Genomic DNA, 20,632 nt, shown 5'->3' with positions numbered 1-20,632 from the left:
AGCTTGCCTGGTCTTCTTTCAGTTTATTCTTTTCAACCATACCACGCGGCCTCCCAGGCTGGATTGACAAATATTTCCCCCATTTGTTGCAGGACGATGAAGAAAATTTTCATCGAGCCTTTAAACAGCTCAGGGAATGAGAAGATCAGAGCAGAGAAGTCATGTTGACACCTGAGAATGACTGCAGAGGTGGGGAGCGGTGAAGCAGGAGAGGGAAGAGTTAGTTGCTCAGGGAGCTCGATTTAACATGCCAGTGACAACCTGGCCTCTCTCCAGAACGGGACCCTGAAGAACAGCGGCGCTTCCAGCCAGCTCCCTCTGGTTTCAGAACAGCAGCCATTTCTCAGAAAACTCACTGGCCAAGGCAGCCCTTCCAAAGAGCATGAGAGCTTCGGTTTAGACAAATGATTTAAGTTCATTTTTGCTGGGGAAGAAATGGATTTACAAAGCAGCAGCCAAGGGCGTTAAAGAGGCAGCTGAAAAAGCAGCCAAAAATCGGGCTTAGAGCTGAGAAGCACTGGCTTTCTAGGCTGCGGACAACTGTCTGCTCACCAATTATCCAGCCCGGCAGGAAGCAGATATTTTTGTGTATATTCGGATCCAACTAACACTTCTCCAGCGTCTGTTGTGTGCCAGGCACCAAGCAAAAAGCTGCTTCTTATAAACTTCATTTAATGCCAATGAGTCTGAGAAGGCGGCATCACCAGTCTTTTTTCAGATGAGGAAGCAGGAGCAGAGGAAATGATTGGCTGGGATTCGTTATAGTTCCCTGAACCCCAAGCCCAGTGCTGTCTCCACCAGACCAAGCTGCCTTGTCCCTGGGCTCGAGGAAAGCCTGCACATGAGACCAAGAGGGTGCAGGTTCATCCTATGAGCACCCACTTGGACCTTCCTACCTCACAACTTCTAGTGACCACAAAAAAGGGCTTCCAAGCCAGATCCAGAATTGAATGCCATTTTACTAGCCCAGATCCCCTCAAAAAATGCCACAACAGGGGATACAAATTTTTAATAGACTTTATTGAGTTAGGGGCCAAACAAGGCAGCATCTGGTTAAGAAAGGCACCTCATTGAAAACAGTACATCACAGTGCTGTTGAGTGATCCCAGGCACAGGATTTGAGGATGGAAAGGACAATCTTCGGATGATGTTGATTAGGACACTTGGTCATTTATTTAAAAATGTCCCTTTACACATGGTGGATGGAAGGCGGCAAGGCAGGACTGTGGCATATGCTGGCTGGCTGCTGAGAGCTTCCCCATGAGAGCTGGTGGGCTGGAAATCAGTGGTACGTCGGGAAGGAAGTGAGACCAGCCTGCCCCACCCTTGCCACAACTCCAGTAAACTTGACTACTGCCCCCGTGAACACACCGGATCTCTTTCAAATGCGGAGGTGATTTTTTGATCTCATGGTGTGGGGAATCTGGGTCAGTAGTCAAACCCTCCCCGTTCCAAGCTGCAGGACAGACAGGACAACAGTTTGATTTCCTGCATTCCCAGCCTGGTAACCCTTGAGGTTCTGAGATAAAAGCTGAGGTCTCAGCGCACTAGCTTTAAAAAATATTGTCACCAGTCCAGAGTACATGAAACTTGATTCCTTAGAAATAATACTGCATCTCCACAGTTCTCGTTATACCCTCCAATCAGTTTTTTAAAAAATTAATTTTCCCCTTTACTTTTAAAGATCCCTACTATGTATCCAAGAAGCCACTTCACTACAACACTGCTGCTCTTCCAATACTCCTCCTGAGCCCCTCCCGACTCGTCCCTGACCACCCCTCCCCGCTGCCCAGCACCTAAGAGCAGGGATCACGCCGCGGGGTGATGAGCAGTGCTGCAGTCTCGCCTGGCCTTCTGCTACTAGGCTGAAATAGAGAGGAAACAAGAGAGAACAAAATGGGTTTTTAGAAACCAAGTAAATATCAAAGAAGGCTAGCATGCACGCCCCAGCAACCAAATGCATTAACACTGGACATTTCTCTGCCAAGTGAAAGCTCTCATGCCTGCTGAGGTTAAGGTCTGGAATTAAATGAAGCAAAAATCTAAAGCCCAACCACCCCCAAAGGGCATATGCATCCCCCATGATCATCTAGTTCTCACTGGCAGCACAAATAGCACACACACGTGTGTGTGCACGTGAATGTGTATGAATGGGTGACAAATATTTGAGAAAGATCATGCACACTCAATTAGGAAACATTCAAGGACCTCAACTTTGAGGCCAAGTGTCTGCAACTGTCCCCAGCCAAAGGGGAGTTGACTCCAAGATTCATGAGGCCACCCTCACCCAGAGGAGGACCCCAGATCCCTGTAGACATGGCTGATAATTTTGGTTTCACTCCTTTTCCGTGGCTATTCCCAGAAGTTATGTGCTTCCCAGAAATGCCCCACGCCGGAACTGGGCTTCCGTTAAGAATGGGTGGAGTTAGTTACAGCCAGGGAAGCAAGGCAGAGCAGAGCCGGCAGGCACTCACTTGAACCAGACAAACAGGGAAGCAAGATGGCCACGTACCCGTGCCCAGCTTCCAGGTGGACAGAGGACAAGCCCTCTGGTAGTCTCAGAGACAGGAGGAGAGTTCAGGTCAGAGGGAGACTGGGCACTTGAAAGACCACTGCACTGAGTCAGCAGGTTACGCTGAGGGAGGCAGCGTTACTTACTGGATCTGCCACTCATTTTCTAACGGTTTTTCCAGAGGCTGCTGTTTTTGTTGCCCCTCACAGCAATCTATTAATTCATCTGTTTGCCACAAATCAAACCAGAGACCAAAAGGCACAGCATGGACCCCAGGAAACACTTAATAGTTGGGGAGCTGAGGTTAGAAATAAAAGCTGGTTACTGTCATAAGTGATCTTATTTTGGGGTGATCTTTTCTTGGGGACACTGTGGCTCCCACCGCTATGAAGTAAGGAGTGAAGGACTGGATCTGGAAGGACGAGGGTTTAGTCTAAAAGGGACACATCTGACTTGACTTTCACAGCCTCGAGAGAGGCTGGGTTTGAATAAATTCAAATCCGAAGAATCCAAGAACAGATCACCTCCAAATCAGTGTTTTCTTCATACTTGGAGACAGAGACAAACATTAAAAATAAAAACTAACAAACCTCCCCTGGTGTCTCCTTGGGGAAGTGGATTGGCTGCCCTCAGATGCCCAGCATGGATGTTCAGGAGACAGTAGTCTGAATTCAAAAGGACCCTTCACCTCGTTTAATTCTTTGGCAAGAATTCCGTTTTCAAACACAGGTCCTAAATGATCCCTACTTTACAGCACTGTGATGCAGATCACAAAAATATTCCAGCTTGGCCTGGCTTCTTCTATGGTGATACCCTCTCCCAGTAATTTCTGGAATCTATAATGTAAGCGCCTTTTTCTTTCCATTTAGGGGAAAAAAATTAATAATCCCTGTCCACACACTGACTCGTGTGGTTTTTCATTGTAGGCTAAAAAACAAGCGGAATTCCCTGCCGACAATCTGCCAGCAGGAGCAGGAGCTTTGGCCTTGCCTGACTTCACGTGACCCTGGACTTCCACTCAGCTGATGGAGGTGGAATAAATACCATGAGGTTTTGGAATTGGGGTGCCTGGCAGATACCTGAGTTAGTTTATTTTGGTCAAAAAATAAAATTGAGAGTATGGCTAAAGAAGAGCGGATAAAACATCGCCTGTAACCTACAAAGTAGGAGCGTATATACATACTTATACTGACACACACACACACACACAGATGAGATGAGAGTTGCACACACACCAAAGATACATCAAGCAAGTGCTTTTTTAATTAATACATCAAATGGTATCCTCGCTGGCCTGAGGAAGCTTCCTCCACCTGCTCTGCCATTTCTACCCACCCCCTCAACAAGGATAGGAAGAAGCAAGAAATTCCTTTCTGGACCCAGCATTAGATAAACATAACCCAGTCTTTACATGTGGCTTTGGAGAAGGCTGCTAGGATGCTCGCAAACACGACGTCAGGGGTCTGGGACGCGTCGATGGCCGAGTGGATCCCTCGTTTGCGGTAGTACTCCACCAGGGGTGTGGTCTGAGTGTGGTAGGCCTCCAGGCGCACTTTCAAGGCCTTCTCATTATCATCCGATCGGCGGATCAAGGGTTCCCCAGTGATCTGAGAACAGAAAGAGGGCAATGAAACGCCAAGACTGTTAGCAAGATGCCAGATGCAGATTTGAGATGCTGTGTGGTGGCAAAGCCCATCAGAGGGAAAGACAGACAACCTAGACCCTCTCCAAGAAAGAACTATAGAGAACTCCAATACTCCCAGCAAGTTGGTCCCAGGAGCAGACCCACTGGTCTAGAGAAGTCAGGGAGCCTGAAACAGCAACCGTGAGGAAATGGGCTGGTGAGAGGAAGATGGGCAAAAATTGTCTCACAGCCTTTTCTCAGGCTGTTCTGCTTCCAAGATGAACACTTCTAGGGTCAAAAGCAAGAAAGACAGAGGCCCCTGAGACCAGGAGAATACATCAAAATCAGAGCTGCATTATCACTTAGAACCTTAGGTGCCTAAGTAGTTAGTGTTTTTACCAGGGTGTCGGCCATCAACATTCGAAAGTGGCGAGTGAAGCGAGAAAGAACTGAATCATAGAAGTACTAGCTTTGGGGAATGTGACTAAGTTGACATGATAGCTTTGGAACCTGACGAACCTGTCTCATATGACAAAGGCAAAGTCAGCAAATCCTTACTATTTTCTGCATGCTCTAAAACAGATGAAACGGACTATTTATGGCAAATGTTACAGTAAACATGTATAGCACCCTCCCTTTTACATCAGCAAGCAATTGAAGACTGTCATAAGAACTTGGCAGTCTTAGTCTAGCCAAAATATTCTGAATCTGTAGGGCACAGTAGGGTCACTAGAAAGAAAGGACCTTCTGAAGCAGGACTGGGCAGCAACTTTCTCCTCAATACTAGCCCTCCACTCTGCCTCTAATTCGGGGCCTCCAAGCCACCTTCTCCTGCTTAGGTGACCATTTAGGTCACCATGATGCCAGAAAGGAACAGCTCTGGACAAAACACAGGTACAAACCGGGCCCTGGGAACTAGCTGGCACTGGTGGCCACCTCGAGGCCAAGCAATAAACCACCTGGCAAGATACTGTACTGATGAGCACAGCCCTTGTGATTTATGTGATAGTGATATTTCTCATGGTTAAGTTAATAATAATGATAGAAATAAAGGGGAAATGGAAAAAACAAAGCAAAAATGAACAAACAAAAGTGAAGGAAGAAAGAGAAAGGAAAGAAGAGGAAACTTCCTGTCCTGAGTTTACATACATCATCTTTCATGGGCTCCTTTGGGGGGTTGAACTCCTCGTGGTAGGAACGGCCACTCAGGGGGTGAATCAGCCTGAAAGACAGCAAATGAACACCAGTCAGGTTGCCTGAAAGTATCCCTGAACCCCAGGGGTCTCAAGATGATGAGCAGAGACAGAGATGCAGGATGCTAGGACTTTCACTTGTTCATTCAACAAACATGTACTAAGCACCCAGTCCGATTCAGGCCCTAGGCTGAATCCAGGGGCTATAGAGCAAGGAGTCAAGATCCCTGCTCACAAGCAGTTCTTAATTTAGTGGGGGAGACAAATGTGGAAATAAATAACTACAGTAATGTGATAATCCTTTAACAGAGACTTGTACAAAATGCTATGGGGACACAGGACAGAGAAACTAACCTTATTTTCTAAATCAGTTTGGTTATAAAATCAGAAAAGGGCTATAAGAAAAATATGTCCTGTGGATGCAAACACCACTAGACAATGAGGCACACCTTTGTGATCACAGATAAAAGAGAGAGCGATCATCAGAGGGCAACATTCAAGGTGTCAGGGAAAATGACTTATTAAACAAGTCATGGGATAAAGGGTCTAAGACGAAGCTTTTATTTGGCACTGAATGTGTAGTTGGTAGCCACTTCTGTGCTGTGTCCCCTCAGGCAAAGAGCCCATGTTCCTGACTGGGAATGACCACACCACAGGGGCCCACAAACCGAAGAAGGGAGGAGGCAGGCCAAACACTGCTCAGCAGCCAGGGCCTGCTTGAGTTCGTGTGGTTTCCCAATTCTATGCCAACCAAGTTCTGCTTATTTAATTGACAGGTGCTCTCCTCATGGAGGTCTTAGCCCAGAGCTTCCCAAGTCCAGGTTAGACTATTGAAGCCACATCTCTGTAAAACATGATACTGTGTTTTAAAGACAGCACATTTTCCGGGGGCCAAGTGGTCCATTTATAGCATAAGGTGGTCCATTTACAGCACTGGGAAGGGGTAAGGTGATGGCCCAGTAAATCAGCTGTACTGAGCGGGCCTGCGATTGCAATCACGTAATGTGAGGTGGAGGAGGGGTTCCTCTGGTGCATCCTTTGGGAGACCCAGGGAGAGGGAGAACATAGGCTGCTGGGCTCTGCTACAGCTTTGCCCTTGGGAAATGCAGGGGGCACGAGGTGTGGGCCATTTTCTTCACCTTCTGGAGAGCACATGGCACATAGCAGCCAGGATGCAACAAACACATCTCTCTCCTCCACACCTCTACCTCTCTTGCTCACTCCCCAAATGCCTCAGCCTTCCAGTGACATGTAATACATTGTCCCTTCCCCACTCACAAGCATCATTTTAAGAGGAATGGAAGGTTCATTCCCTGGAAAGGAAATGAAAGAAAGTCCAATCTCCAAGTTCTCAAAATGGGACTGGTCTCAAATACAAACCCAAACAGCTCTACGAACCACTGCGAGCCTGTCCTGGAAGGAGAGGGGAGGATGTGGAGGGATCAGGGCTGGGAATCTACAGCCACTACTACTTTGAGGGTGACGCTGCGGACACCTGTTTCTTCATCCCCAAAATGGGGATGGTACCAGACATTAGGCTAATAACACCAGAGAGGCAACTAACACAATAATTAGGATACGGGAGTGCCAACACCGAGTAAGTTAAAATCAACAACCACCAACCACACTTACTCAAGAAATAAAATAATCATTCATAAAATTATTACAAGGAAGTCAGAGCTAATTCACAAGATGTTTATAGTGGTCCTTAACACGTCAGATTTAAATAACATCCATATTAAACTGACTAGTTCTTGATTCTTTTTCTTCCAAGAATCAGCGCAGTGGACTAGGAGGCAGAAAGCAAGCTTCTGGTGCCAGCTCTGCCGCTGACCTGCAGACTGAACTTGGAAGAACACTTTTATGTGTCTGGCCTGTTTCCTCCTCCGTGAGGGATGGGGTCACAGGAAACCACTCACTTGGCACCTGAGGGACTGAATCTTCTCTCCTTCGCCCTCTCTAGCAATCCTGGAGTTTGTTCTTTAAATCCCTGTTCCGTACCAGCCACCCCCAGTTAAAAGCCTCCATCTCTTTACATGTGGCCCACAACCAGGCCCCTAGGTGGGTCCTCGTTTCTTTGTCCTTTCCCCCAATTTCACCTGCAGAAGAGAACCAAGCGAATGTTCTTAGAATGCTGTTTTTGCCACAACACCTGGAGGCTTAAGAACATCCCGTGACTCGTGACCCTCTGTCACACCTACCTTCTTTACCCTAGTAGGCCAGGCCTTCCCCAGCCAAGCTCCCATCCTACCTTCCCAACAGCATTCACTCTACTACTCAGCCCCCCAGACCATTCCTCCAACTCTGGACATTCTGCCATTGGCCCCAGATAGAGCCCCTCCCCCAACCCATACTCATTCCTGCCTCTATTCCCTTCCAGGAAAGCCTCACTGAAATCCTCTCTCTCTAGAAGGTCAAGTTTGACGTTACACCTCCCCTGGCACTCCTCCCTCCTTGCCCACAGGCTCTCTTCTTGGGCTTCCTCCTGGACTGAACGGCCCAGGTTCCACGCATGGCTTGTAGACTCTCTGAGGTCAGAGATGGGCACCATCATACTGTTCTTCTATATCCTCTCCTGGTCCTCTGCCCCCAGAGTCTAATACTGTGCTGCACACAAAGCAAGCACTCAGGAAGCTGGATTGATTGAATCAAAGGCCCCCAGTGGCACCTAGTACTGTTGCCATCTGCATCGTATGTCAGGGACCCCAACCCTGCTGATGTCCCTTTCTGTTAACTCTTACTGCTTCTTGGCCTACATCAACTTTGTCTGTCTGCTCTGTGCCAGTGGGGATGCAAAGAAACAAAAGTTCCTGCATTGACGGAGCCTATGGAATAGCTAGAAACATGAAACCTGGACATTTGATTAGAAAATTGACCTAAGGTGACTCCCACTGTTATCTAATATCCAGGAAAACACTCTAACACTCACTCTGCTGTCTGTTTACAGGTCTGCCTCACTCCTGGAAGATATGGACTGCAGACACATGGAAACAGCATTCAACCTCATTGGGAAATCAAAGTAATAAAATTTACAGTGAGAAAAAATTTTCCCCTAATTAAATCCAAAAATTTACAGGTACTACGATGGTCTTAGTATCAATTTAACAGGGGACAACTGGAAGAAACACAAACGTACAACAAGGGAACAAGAATGTAAATGATGGGTCATCTATTGTGAAATATCACACAGCAATTAAAATAACAGTCATGGATGTCTGGTCGAAGATGGTAGGCTGACCACCTTCCTGAGACCCCTTTAAAATGACTAAGGAATAAAAAAAAGCTATAGCCCAAGGCAGAGACAAGAATAGGAGGGCCTATTAGTGGTTGAGAGCTTCCAACATATTTCTGGAAGGTACAAAGCAGACGGTGGAGTAATTAGAAATAGGGTAGGGGAGGGCGTAGCCTAAAGCAGTGGAGATCTTTCAGAGCAAACACGTTCAGAAGCAGAAGCATTTCTGCATTCAATGTCGACTATTATAGACAAACAAGAACTTGAAGACAAAACATGCAAAAAAATAGTGATTTTGGCGAAGGTGGCTGCACCACGAGCAAATTTTCCCTCCATTTTCTAAACTTTCTGTAGATGCTCATATTCTTTTTATAATTAATAAAAAGCCTACAGCAAGGCATGGCAACTCCAACTGGAATCAGATTTTAAAAAGCATTCAAATGGAGATACGCATGTAAGGAATTTACTATTTCTTAAGCACCTATTATGGGTGCAAGGCTCTGAACTATGCATGCTATGTTATCTAACATGCCAACAGTTTCTTGAAGCAGGTGTTACTAACCGCACTCTACATATGAGGAAATAGCCCTGGAGAGGTTAAGAAACTTGTCTAGGGTCAGTGTTAAAAGGTGACAGGACTGAGAGGCTGACTTCAGATCCCTTGCTCTTCTTTCCACATCCCCATCCCTATGCCACCACTTCAGCGGATGTCACCAAGTAAGATCGATCCACGCTGAAATGGCACTCAGCTTCCTGGCTTGGGTTAGGCAACAGCAGTTCCCATGGTCTGACAAAGCTCTGAGGAAGCACCGACAGAAGGGACCTTCAGGGGACAAATACCTTCCCGTGATTCTCCGGATCAGCAGAGAGTCAGGGACGCTGAATTCAATCACAGAATCAAGCTTCTCTTTCCTCTTCTCCATGAGGTCGTCAAGCTGTAAAAGAGTGTGTGGCACACCTAAGCTACCAGAGCTTGATCAGACCCATCTCCCTCAAAGGAAGTAAGAGACAAAGGGCCAGAGTTGGCTTTCAAGCGGTGAAGATACAAAACCAGGCCACCCACCATTTCAGCCTGTCTCACAGTCCGAGGGAAGCCATCTAGAAGAAAACCATTTTTGCATGGAGGGGTCTCCAAGTTCTTCTCAATGAGCTCCACCACCATCTCATCGCTCACCTGGAAGTCAAGAACAAAACAGCCTTGGGTTTAAATATGTTACCTGGTGATACCAGCCCAACTCCACAGTCACACGTTTGTGTCTGTATAACCAATTACTAAGCAGCACGTTTTCTTGACCCCAAAGAAGCAAAAATCAGAGCAAATGTGGAGTGGCTCCATTCGGAAGATTCAGTTTCATGGTATTTCTGTGGTTGCCATACACACATTCTCTCCCTTGAGATTCTCCCGTGTCCTAATCTAGGCAAGGGAAGAGAATTCCACTGCCTGTCACCCTACCAGGAGGGCTCCAGGTCTTGGGTCCTGAAGGTCTCTTTGGCCATTAGAGTCCTGACCATCTGAAAACAACTTATCAGCAATCAGCTGTCCTAAGGGAACAAAAAAGATAAAGACACATGGCTGAGAGATCACCTGAGGAAGGCTCCAGGAGAGAGTGGGGGTTGGCCAGAATGCAGAAAGGCACCAACTTTGCCTGTTTCACAACTTTGATTAGGCGGACAGTAAAGTGACCCAGCCCATCCTGGACATGAGGCAACAGAGAAGGCCACTGAATTGGCAAGACTGGGTCAGACCAAGGCACTGGAGGGTCAGCCCAACACACCTCTGAGCCTCTCTAAAAACTCCAATGAGGACCCCTCCCAGCTTTCAAAAACCTAGTTTTTCTTCTGGGCTTTCACAGAAAGAGAAGTTCTCTGCCTGCATCACAGTGAAAATGCTCATCTTATCTCTTGGGACCAGCTGTGAACTTAGGGACAAAGTGTAAGCTCTGTGACTAAGTGAAGGCTGGAGATAAGTAATCTCATTGCCACATCCTAATTTTTCTCAGTACAGGATCTTCTGCCAAGACCCAAAGTCCAAAATACCCAGCTTCCTGGCTTGACTCAAGGCCTCACTAACATGAAGGCAAAGCTGGGAGTTAAGGGGCAGGTGGGAGGGCAGGCAGGGGTACCACTCGATATAGCTGCAGAATCTCAAACCCTGGCAGGAGGTAAGTCGGGGAGGGAGGCAAAGCCCAGGACCTTCCCCACACAACATTCGCGGATGCGAAAAGACCAAAGGGCCAAGCACATGATGATTTCAAAAGGTGATTCCCAAAGGCCCTGTCCCAGAAGAACTCGGTTACAATTAAGCTCTGGCACTAATCAAAGAAGATGTAGTAGATAATATATTGTATTTGTCCAATCAGATCAACTAAACTAAAAACAAGAGAAAATGCGGTTTATACCCTCCAAATAGGAAGGATTACTTTTATCAATTGCCAAGCGACTCCTCTGTTAAGAGACACAGAACACAGAGTCACAAAAGTAGATTAAAAACACTCTGTGGCTTCCTGAGTCCTCTCTTGAATGCATCCTTGAATTCTGGCCTAGGGATGGCAGTTTCATTTTTGGCCCTAAAAAGTGGGTGCATCACAAAATGCACCAGCATGAAGGAACCTCAAGAATACCGTGAATAAAATAGATGCTGTAAATTTGGAACGAAGCAAGCAACTTACTCATATAATGCGCCAGTTTAAAACACCCTGCAGCACAGGGCTGCCCAATAGAACGTTCCACAATGATGGAAATGTTCTCTATCTGTGCTGGCTAGCAAACACCTGAAAGGTGGCAGGTGAGACTGAGGAAATGAATTTAAACTAATTTCAAGAGCGACATGTGGCTGGTGCACCATCTTAGGCAGCGCAGATCCGGACTCTGAAGAATAGCAACATTCATTGGTGCCACCAAACCTACCAGTTTCCCGGCATCCATAGTCGCCTTCAGCTTTTTTCCCAGCTCTGAGCCAGAAGCCACCATGGCTCTCAGCATGTCCCCAGTAGCCAAATGACAGACACAGAAGTTTTCGGCCAATTTGGGTGCCTGTGGAGGGGAAGACAAAAACCGAGATACAGTTAACACTGCAGACCCCGGAGTCAGACTGCCGGGCGTGAAGCTGGCCCTGCCACTTACTGGCTGTGTGAACTTTGGCAAATGCCTATTTCCTTACCTGTAATGGATAAAAGTACTTTATATTATATTCTAATGTATAATCATTATAGGGTTGTAGTAAGAATTACATGAGATAACACAGGAAAAGCATTAAAACAATGCAGGTAGCACACAGGAAGCCGTCATAAATATTAGCAATTATCACTACTTCCACTAGACACACTATGACACATAAGCCTCAGCTTCCCCATTATAAATGGGAAGAATAAAAAGAGCAGTGTCAACACTTCACACGGTTGCTGTGAATTTAAATGAGTTCACGTATGTACGGCACTCGGCACAATGCCTGGCACGTAATGCGTTGAATGAAGATTTGCCAAAGGAATGAATGTGTGATTGTCAAGTACTGTGGCCACTGGCCTGGGAGGCAGCTGGGGCAAGGTGAAGAACACAGGTTTCCCCTTGACAGACCCGGCTCTTCCCCTTCCTGTTACCAGGGAGCTCCATTACCTTGGCCAAATCACTTAACCTCTCAGAGGCTCGTTTCCTCCTGTTTAAAATGAAGGCAAAAAGGCTCCATCTCAGAAGGTAGCTGTGAGGCTCAGAGGAAATATATACAAAGCGCACTCAGTAAACAGTAAGCACTTATCTATCAGTTTTAGGAGGCAGTACGGCCTTTTGGTAAACAGCATGAGCTTGAGAGTCAAACTGCCCGGGTTTCAGACTCCACGTCCGCCAACGACTAGACATGTGACTTGAGAAAAATTCTATTACCTAAGTTGCCAATTTCCTCTAAGTAAAATGGAGATGGTTAACAGTACCTACATCAGCGTGTTGATGAGATTACACAGAATTTGGCACAAGCAGGGCCAGGCACATCTAAGTGCTCAGTGAACATCAGCTGTCACTGTAACCCCTGCCCTACTGTCCGCATTCATTCATACGGAAAGAAAACGCATCCGGACGCCTCTTCCAAGAACCCTGCTGGGAGCCAGGGAGCCAGGTGAATAGGACACACAGACTCTGTCCTCTAGGCAAGGTTTGGTGGACGACATATCAGAACAAAGACGACAACAGGAAGAGACCCTGGATGGTTCAACACTGGTTTTGTAGTGGCAAAAAGGAGCACAAAATTCACAAGGAAAAGAATCAGTTCAAGGAGCTTAATACATAGCTTTCCAGTTCAACTGTTTCATCAAATAAGTAGGTTGGATCCTCCTTCAAACCAGTTCACTGGCAGTTTTCTTAGGCGAAAGCAATAAAAGCTACGTGGATGGAGCTCAACGCAGCAAATTCTGGTTTGTGATTCATGGGCTGATTGAATGCAAGCAAAGAAATGACTTCACAGAAAATGGAACCGAGACAGGAAGGCATTAAAAACCCACACTTTTGAAAATCTATGAAGGTCAGGACCCTCTGGCAATGGAAAACCTCCCAGTCTCCAGGCTGGCAGTGGCCACATACCCAGAGAACTCTGCTTTTCTGCCCATCTTTCTCCTTGGTTGTTGAAATTAACTTGGGTGAAAAATCTGGAAGCCAGGCTCGCTCAAGGGGAAAGGCTGACCAAAACACCGCAGAAGAGCTGTTAGCACAGAACCTAATGTTCTAGTTTTATCGCCCCCAGACTGCGGGACTCTTATATGCTGTTCCAGGTGGCTGAATTCTACAACTGTATAGAAGAACCCAACAGGGAATACACGGCATGGCGGAAGCCTAACTCCTTCATTCCCTGCCGGCTGCACGGGGCTCAATGTGGTGGGCAAAGAGCACGGACTTTGGAGTCAGACAGATTTGCACACGAATCCTGGCTAAAGCACTCAATAACTGTGTGACCTTGGGCTGATTACTTAACCTCTCAGATCCTCAGTTTACTCACCAGTCAAATGGGGATAATGTCTAACTCACAGAGCTATTGTGAGGATAAAATGCAATAAAGTACCCAAAACATCAGACACACAGTAGGCACTCAACAAATAAAAAAAAGAACTCCTTCCCCGGTCCTTTCTTTCTTTCTTTTTTTTTTTGGCCGTGGAAGATTCACCCTGGGGGCAGCCTGGTGGTGTAGTGGTTAAGTTCGCTTGCTCCACTTCAGCAGCCTGGGGTTCAGGTGTTCAGATCCCAGGTGTGGACCTGGACCTACACACCACTCATCAAGCCATGCTGAGGCAGTGTCCCACATACAAAATAGAGGAAGACTGGCACAGATGTTAGCTCAGGGCCAATCTTCCCCAAGCAAAAAGAGGAGGATTGGCAACAGATGTTGGCTCAGGGCCAATCTTCCTCATTCTCCCCCCCAAAAAAGTTTATATATATTAAAAAAAATTGCCTTGAGCCAACATCTGTTGCCAATCTTCCTCTTTTTGCTTGAGGAAGACAGGCCCTGAGCTAACATCTGTGCCAATCTTCCTCTACTTTGTATGTGGGTCACCACCACAGCATGGCTGCCAACAAGTGGTATAGGTCCATGCCAGGTAGCTGAACCTGGACCTGGAAGTGGAGCGTGCTGAACTTACCCACTAGGCCACAGGCTGGACCCCCGTGGTTTTTCTTTTTTGCATTACTCTTTACTTGCAAACTGCAGAAGCTTGATGAAAGAACTTTATCATCTTCCCCTCACACTTCAAGCTTATGCTTTAGGACAACGCTTCTCTACTCCAAATCACCTGGGGGAGCTGCTAAAGTGGGTTCTGATTCCACAAGGTGGGGCCTGAGCATCTGCATTTTTAACAACCTTCCAGGCCTGGCTGTGCTGCAGGCCCCCGAGCCACCTGTGTTTCACTAGTCATGGACTGTTGCTGACCCCAAGTAATAGGCTCATCACCTCTATGAGAACCCTATGGGGGAGGACGGTGGACTTTGTGAGGGCGTGGGTAAGACTAGCTAAAACCACTGGGGAGGCAGCACAGTGGGCTTCGTGTTCTCAGACTTCAGTGTATTCTCACAATCGCCTGGGGCACTTGCTAAAAACACAAAGCCAGGCCCACCCTTAAAGTTTAGGACTGAGTGGTTCTCAGGCAGCGCTCTCGGATCCTGATGTACACTGTGTGCGAAGCCCCGGGGCAGTGGCACAACACTGAGCTGTATAGCGATACAGATCTGGGTGGAAACAGGGACTACAGTTTTCTCACTGTGTCACCTGGAACGAGTTATGCAGCCTTCTTAAGGCCTCAGTTTCTTCATCCCTAGAGTCCGGATGACAATGTCTACTTTCAGAGCTGTTGTGGGGATTTAATAAGATTGTACGTACCCAAAGAATCCAGCACAGTGCCTGGCACTTACGGAAATAAAGAGAAACTACCAGTCGTTGAGATCTGATTTAATCTCAAACTCACTTCTTTCTCACTTGGGAATCATCTTTCTGCCTCCAGTCTTTCCTGCTCCCACCTCCAATGCTCCTGCATGTGTGGCTGGAATCATCCTCTAAAATACTGTTTATGCTACCCTGCCCCTCTCCGCAACACACACACATTCAGAAGCCTTCACCGTCTCCCCAGTGCAACAGAGGAGAAGTCCAAATATCTTAGCCTCGCACTCTGTCCTCCACGATCAACTTCCTATACCTCCTAAGCTCTTCAAATTTATCCCTGCGAGCTCCCTACCTGGATGCCCTGCACCGCCGCAAACAGCTGCTCTCTGTATGATTCCCAAACATACAATATAAGCCTCTCCTTGGACCTCGGCTCAGGCTCCTCTCTATGCAGGAATGCCCTCTCCCTTCCCCCTACTGGTCAGAGCTCTACCCTTCTCTGTAGTCAAATTCTGAGCATCTCTCTCCCACTTAAAAACCTCAACTATCCCTTCTACCTCTGAGAAGGAATCATCAACATCAGCTAACTTTGAGTGTCTGCAACAAGCCAAGCAATTTTTCCATGTACTGTTTGACAGTATTTAGTATGCACAATGCATAACAAACCCATGAGGCAGCAACTATTTTTGTCTGCATTTTACAAATGAAATTCAGAGGCTAAGCTGCCCAAGATCACATAGCTCGTAAGAGAAGAACCTGGCGAGTGGCCTCAAGATTATCAAGACCTTGCTCTTACTCTTGACACTGTGCGGTCTTAGAAAACCACCACCACCCACAGAGCCTTAGTGGCTGTCCTTGGGGAAGGGTGTCGGTGTCTGTGTGTCTGTGTGTGTGTATGTGTGTGTGACCAGAAGGGAGCACAAGGACTTCACAATGTTCTGTATCTTGATATGGGTATAAGCTACACAAGTGCGTTCATCTTGTGAAAATTCCTCAAGTCCCTCCCTTAGGATATTTGCATCTTTCTCTATATATACTACACTTCAATAAAAAAGTTTAAAAAAACTCACAGAAACCTGTGTTTGAACTTCAGCTCTGCATCATAACTTACTATGTAACCCTAGGCCAGTGACTCTTTGAGACTATTTCTTTATAAATTGAGGATACTATTACCAACATCACTGGGTGGGGAGGAGGAAGAATGGGAGACTCTCAACAAATTATAGTTCTTGTTCTAACCCTGAACTATCCCAGCATTTGTCAGTCACTCAGCTGACACTTCCCACGTGGTACTTTGCACTAGTGTGTATTGTTTGCATGCATGTTAATTTCTGCCTCTACACCTAGATTAATAGCAACAATGTAAGATGGTGACTTTGCTCAAGAATCAGACAGTCAAGAGTTCAAATCCTGCTTCTGCTACTTACTCTATGTAAGTTACTCTATGAATGTCCTGGGGCAAGATACAGCCTGTGGGCCTCAGGTTATCAGTAAAAGGGTACAGATAACAACAGGACCTACCTCCTAGGGTTGTAGGATTAAATCAGATGACACATATGAAGTCTTTGGCTGGGAGGGTCTGTCACATTAACTAAGCAAAGGGTGACTTTTGTAATATTATACCCTCTTGAGGGAAGGGCTGCTCTCTGCATCTTTAGCACTGAACTTACCCAACAAAACATGCAAAGGGAGGAGGAAACTCTAACCCAGAGCAGCAGACAGCAGCAGAAAGAGCATGAGCTTTGGAGTCATTCAGAGGCAAGATCTGCCAATGGCTTGCTATGGAAGCTAGAGAACAAGCTCTCTGAACATCAGTTTCGCCTACTGTAAAAGGGGGAAGAAGAATATGGGTCTCAGAGTTGCTGGGTCACTGCATTGACGTAACTGACAGACCCTGACCTGCAAGATAGTAGCTGATTGCCTCAGAGTGCCTGGCCTTGAGGAACTGGTATAAACTGGACACATGGAAGAAACTGAACAGGGGCTGGCAGAGAAAACAGGAAATACCTTGGTTTGGGCCCCACTGTAGGAACATCCAACCCCAAAAGGGAGACAGAAAAGTAAGATTACACAAATAAAACAACAAACCCAAGTATTGTAGATGTTTTTAAACATTGTTATGTTGATGCAAAAGCAGATAGTTTAAAATGTTTAATTATTTTAGTTAAAAATGAGAAGTTTTAAAAGGAGACATTATTTCAGTCATGCCAACATCAAATATGTAAAGTACTGCGCTATGCACTTATAAAAGGAAGTACTAATGGGAAGAAAACAAACATAACTGAGTAGGCACAAGGCACTAACCCAGGTTAGGGATTTTACATCAGAGACTGGAAACATGTACCAATGGGAGCCAGGCTGGCCACGCAAATGAATGAAGGGGGTCAAATGAAAGCAACAGGCAGCAAAGAGGGCCATGGAGGGCACAGGAGAGTTCATGGACCATCCAAAGCGGCATCGCCACTCAACTGCACGCCAAGTCGGAATGGAGGCCCAGAGCCACCACATCTGACTTCTCAAGAGAAACTGGACCTCTGGATTTTTAAGTGAAATTTCACAACTGCAAATGCTGTGTGGTCAACTTATTTTGAAAGCTGACAAAGAAAAGGAACAAATTAAGCATTTATGCTGCCTTTTCTGTACAAACCACACCAAATGGGAGATGCGAAGTTTCTCTTTATAGAAACATTTCAGCTAATAAATGAAAAGGTAAGGATGTAATTAGAACACCACCATTTTGCCACCCACAATGAATTCCTGGGCCCAGGCACTGACCACCACAGGGACAAGCAGACACGACGCGCTTCCTCATCAACAGCACAGCTCCACCTGTGACTTAGTTGGGCCAAAAAAACCCAGATCAGGTTAAGTTTAGGATCAAACTACCAATTTATAGGAAACAGAAAGAGGAAGACGTTAAATACACCATGGGGATACAATAAAAAATTCCCAGAGACATACTCCCAAGAAAAACAACCCATTTTCTTCCACACACACACACACAAAACTGCAAGAAAAAAAAGGAGGGGAACCTGTCAATTAAGAGACTTAAAATGATCACATTGTGAGACAAATGGAAATATAAACATCGACTGATATTTAAAAATGCTAATTTTTAGGGGTTATTGTACTTGTTTACAAAAAAAAATTATCTTTTAGAGATACACACGGAAATATTTACAAACGAAATGTTAGGACGTCTGGGAGCTGCTTTAAAATAATTTGTGAAGGGAGCATGGGTGGGGAAGGAATGGCCATGACCTGATGGTTCCTGGGGCTGGATAATGGGTACACAGGGGCTCATTATACCATCCCGCCTTCTTTTCTGTATTCAAAAGTCTTTACAATCAAAAGTGAGGGTGTGTCTGCTAGCTAAATGCTGCTGTAGGCTGCCACTTTGCAACCTCTGATTTATGAACTGTCGTTTATTTTCAACTCCATAAAACTACAACCACCGGTATTCCTATTGTTCCAATTATGGAAAGAAAGGCGTAGAGAGGTCAAGCGACTTGTGTAAATCTTACCCTTTCCTCAAGCCCCAGCTCTAATGACATCTCCTCTACTTCCATAAAGCCTTCTCTGACGAACTCCCACCATACACGCATCCTCACAAATCAGTTCATAATTTTTTTTACAACTTCCTGAATACATCACCCTTTACACTGAAATACATCCAAGTTGGGGGGGAGGGGAGATGTATTACTAAGATGAGGGAGTCAATAATTACTGAACACCTACTATGTGCCAGGTTGTCATGTGGGTACCTATGGGTGCTTTACACATGTATATAACATAATCTTCCAACATCCTTGTGAACCTTTGGTCTACGCAGGCAAGAACCTCATCAGTCTTGTTCACTGCTCTATCTCGAATGTTTGGTGCTCATGAAATGGCAAATGAGTAAGGAAGGTGTTCTCCCCATTTTTCAGGTGAGAACACTGAGGCTTAGAAATTACAAAACTTGCTAGATTATAAAGCCCTTGTCTCAGCACTGAGCTGGGTTGTCCATTTCACAACTACTAAAATTATTAACCTCAATATGAACTAAGAAAAAATAATCGATGCATTTGAGCTACCCTATTTATACTCGGTCACTCACAGCAAAAGTCTGCAGTCTGGGATTAAACATTCCTAGGCCGCAGGTTACCTAATAACCGAGGGTGGTAGCAACAGGGAAGAGGAGACTTCAGTGTTACTGAGAACAAGGGGTTAGGTAACAGGGAGCTCCAAGGACGAATCCGCTCGGGCTATACAGAGAAAAGGGAAAGCCTGCCTTCACCTAGTAGTGCTCAGAGACAAAAGCAGTCACAGGAATGATCCGCATTTCCCCGACTTCCCTTCTCCTCATCACCCACACGAATCTGTGTCCTTCATCCATTTCCAGTAACCCCATCAAGTGCCAAGTAATGTACTGGGTGCCATGGGGGTCCCAAGACTGAGTAAGACAAGACAGTCTGTTTGCCAAGACGCTGCAGTCTTTGCAAGTTGCTAGGAAGAGAAGAGTGGGCACAGAGCAGTCTCCAGAACCAAAGTCCCTCAGGAGCTCAGACTTTCAGGAATTCCCTCTTTAGAACCTAACAACAAGCAAGAGCCTGAGGCCTGGGGGGCAATGCCAGATGCCAGGCAGGAAGGGGGGACATTGATAATCCAACCTGTGGGCTTCTAAATCCTAACCGAGACCATAAATCCCAGCCTTGATCTGTGGACCCATTACCTCCCAGACACCAAGAGAGGCCCTGCAGTGGGATAGGGCAGAAGGTCACTTCAGACTCCAATCACCTCCTGAGGTACCAGGCTCCAGGAAGTCAATGTCCCTAACTTGAGAAAGCCACCTGACCTCTCTGGGCCTGTTTTCTTACCTGTATATTGGGGTACCCTCGCCTATCCCCCCAACTTCACTGGCTCACGCAGGCCATACCTCACTTCTCTGAGCAGACGCCTAATGAGCACGTCAGCTCCCACTCCGCCCCACGTGCTGGAAATGCTCCTCTACCTTCAGTCATTAACCACTATAAGAGACATCCCCCACCCCGAGTGCCTGGGACGTAACCCTGGACAATTCACTCTCAAAGCACAGGGAACCTGGGGGCCCTGCCTCCGCTCAGGTGGTACTCTAGAAGCATGAGGCCAGGACTCAGCCTACTTCTCAAACCCTCTCAGCTTTTAACCCTTTACGGCATCTAACCAGTCCTTAAATCCACTAGCATGACACCTCAAGCCTGGATCCCTCAAGAACTCTAATCCCAACTCAAACTCCTCCGATCTCCCATTTGGACCCTCCCCCAAACGCCTTACCAGAACCCCAAACGCCGGCCAACGTCCCTGGAGGCCTCAGTCCGGTGCCCCGCTCTGGGGCGATTCGGACCTCCTGCCGCCCTGACCTTGGAGATCCGCGGGCTCCGATATCAAGCCCGGCCCTGCAGCTCACCTGGGTACCCTTGCCGGCCCCGGGCGGCCCCAGCAGCACGGCCCGGATGCCTTGAGGACTCTTTCGGGCCTCTTCGGCCGCGGGTGCGTTAGGAGCCATGGCCGCCGAAGCCTCTCACTGCTCAACCCGCCTGCACACCTAGCAGGTCCTGCGCTTCCAGACCAGCGCGCCCCGCACGCCACGCACGCCCCGCTTGCTGCTCACACTGGCCCGTCGCCACGTCCGTCAGGCCGCTCCGCCCGCCCCTTTGCCAGACGGACACTTCAACCTGCCAACCATGTGGCGATACTGGGG

The 20,632-nt window shown here is 46.9% G+C and overlaps 1 protein-coding gene across 2 annotated transcripts; it reads right to left on the bottom strand.

Annotated features, from left to right (window-relative positions):
- Positions 1-999: 999 nt before the first annotated feature.
- On the bottom strand, positions 1,000-20,598 carry AK2 (adenylate kinase 2). 2 transcript variants are annotated; one of them, XM_005607238.4, is made up of 7 exons: positions 20,339-20,598; positions 11,469-11,594; positions 9,625-9,735; positions 9,402-9,496; positions 5,286-5,358; positions 3,924-4,119; positions 1,000-1,865 (listed from the first exon to the last, which is right to left on the bottom strand). In XM_005607238.4, exons 1-7 carry the CDS (start codon positions 20,435-20,437, stop codon positions 1,861-1,863), a joined length of 705 nt encoding a protein of 234 aa, XP_005607295.1. In that variant the 5' UTR covers positions 20,438-20,598; the 3' UTR covers positions 1,000-1,860. The 2 variants fall into 2 exon arrangements, with proteins under 2 accessions (XP_005607295.1, XP_001503800.1); XM_001503750.6 differs by lacking the exon at positions 1,000-1,865 and having other exon boundaries at positions 3,754-4,119; positions 20,339-20,560.
- Positions 20,599-20,632: the final 34 nt, after the last annotated feature.

Source organism: Equus caballus, chromosome 2, assembly GCF_041296265.1.
Source record: "Equus caballus isolate H_3958 breed thoroughbred chromosome 2, TB-T2T, whole genome shotgun sequence".
Taxonomy (NCBI): Eukaryota; Metazoa; Chordata; class Mammalia; order Perissodactyla; family Equidae; genus Equus; species Equus caballus.
The sequence above is the reverse complement of the archived record's forward strand: the minus strand, read 5'-3'. Positions and strand labels throughout refer to the sequence as shown.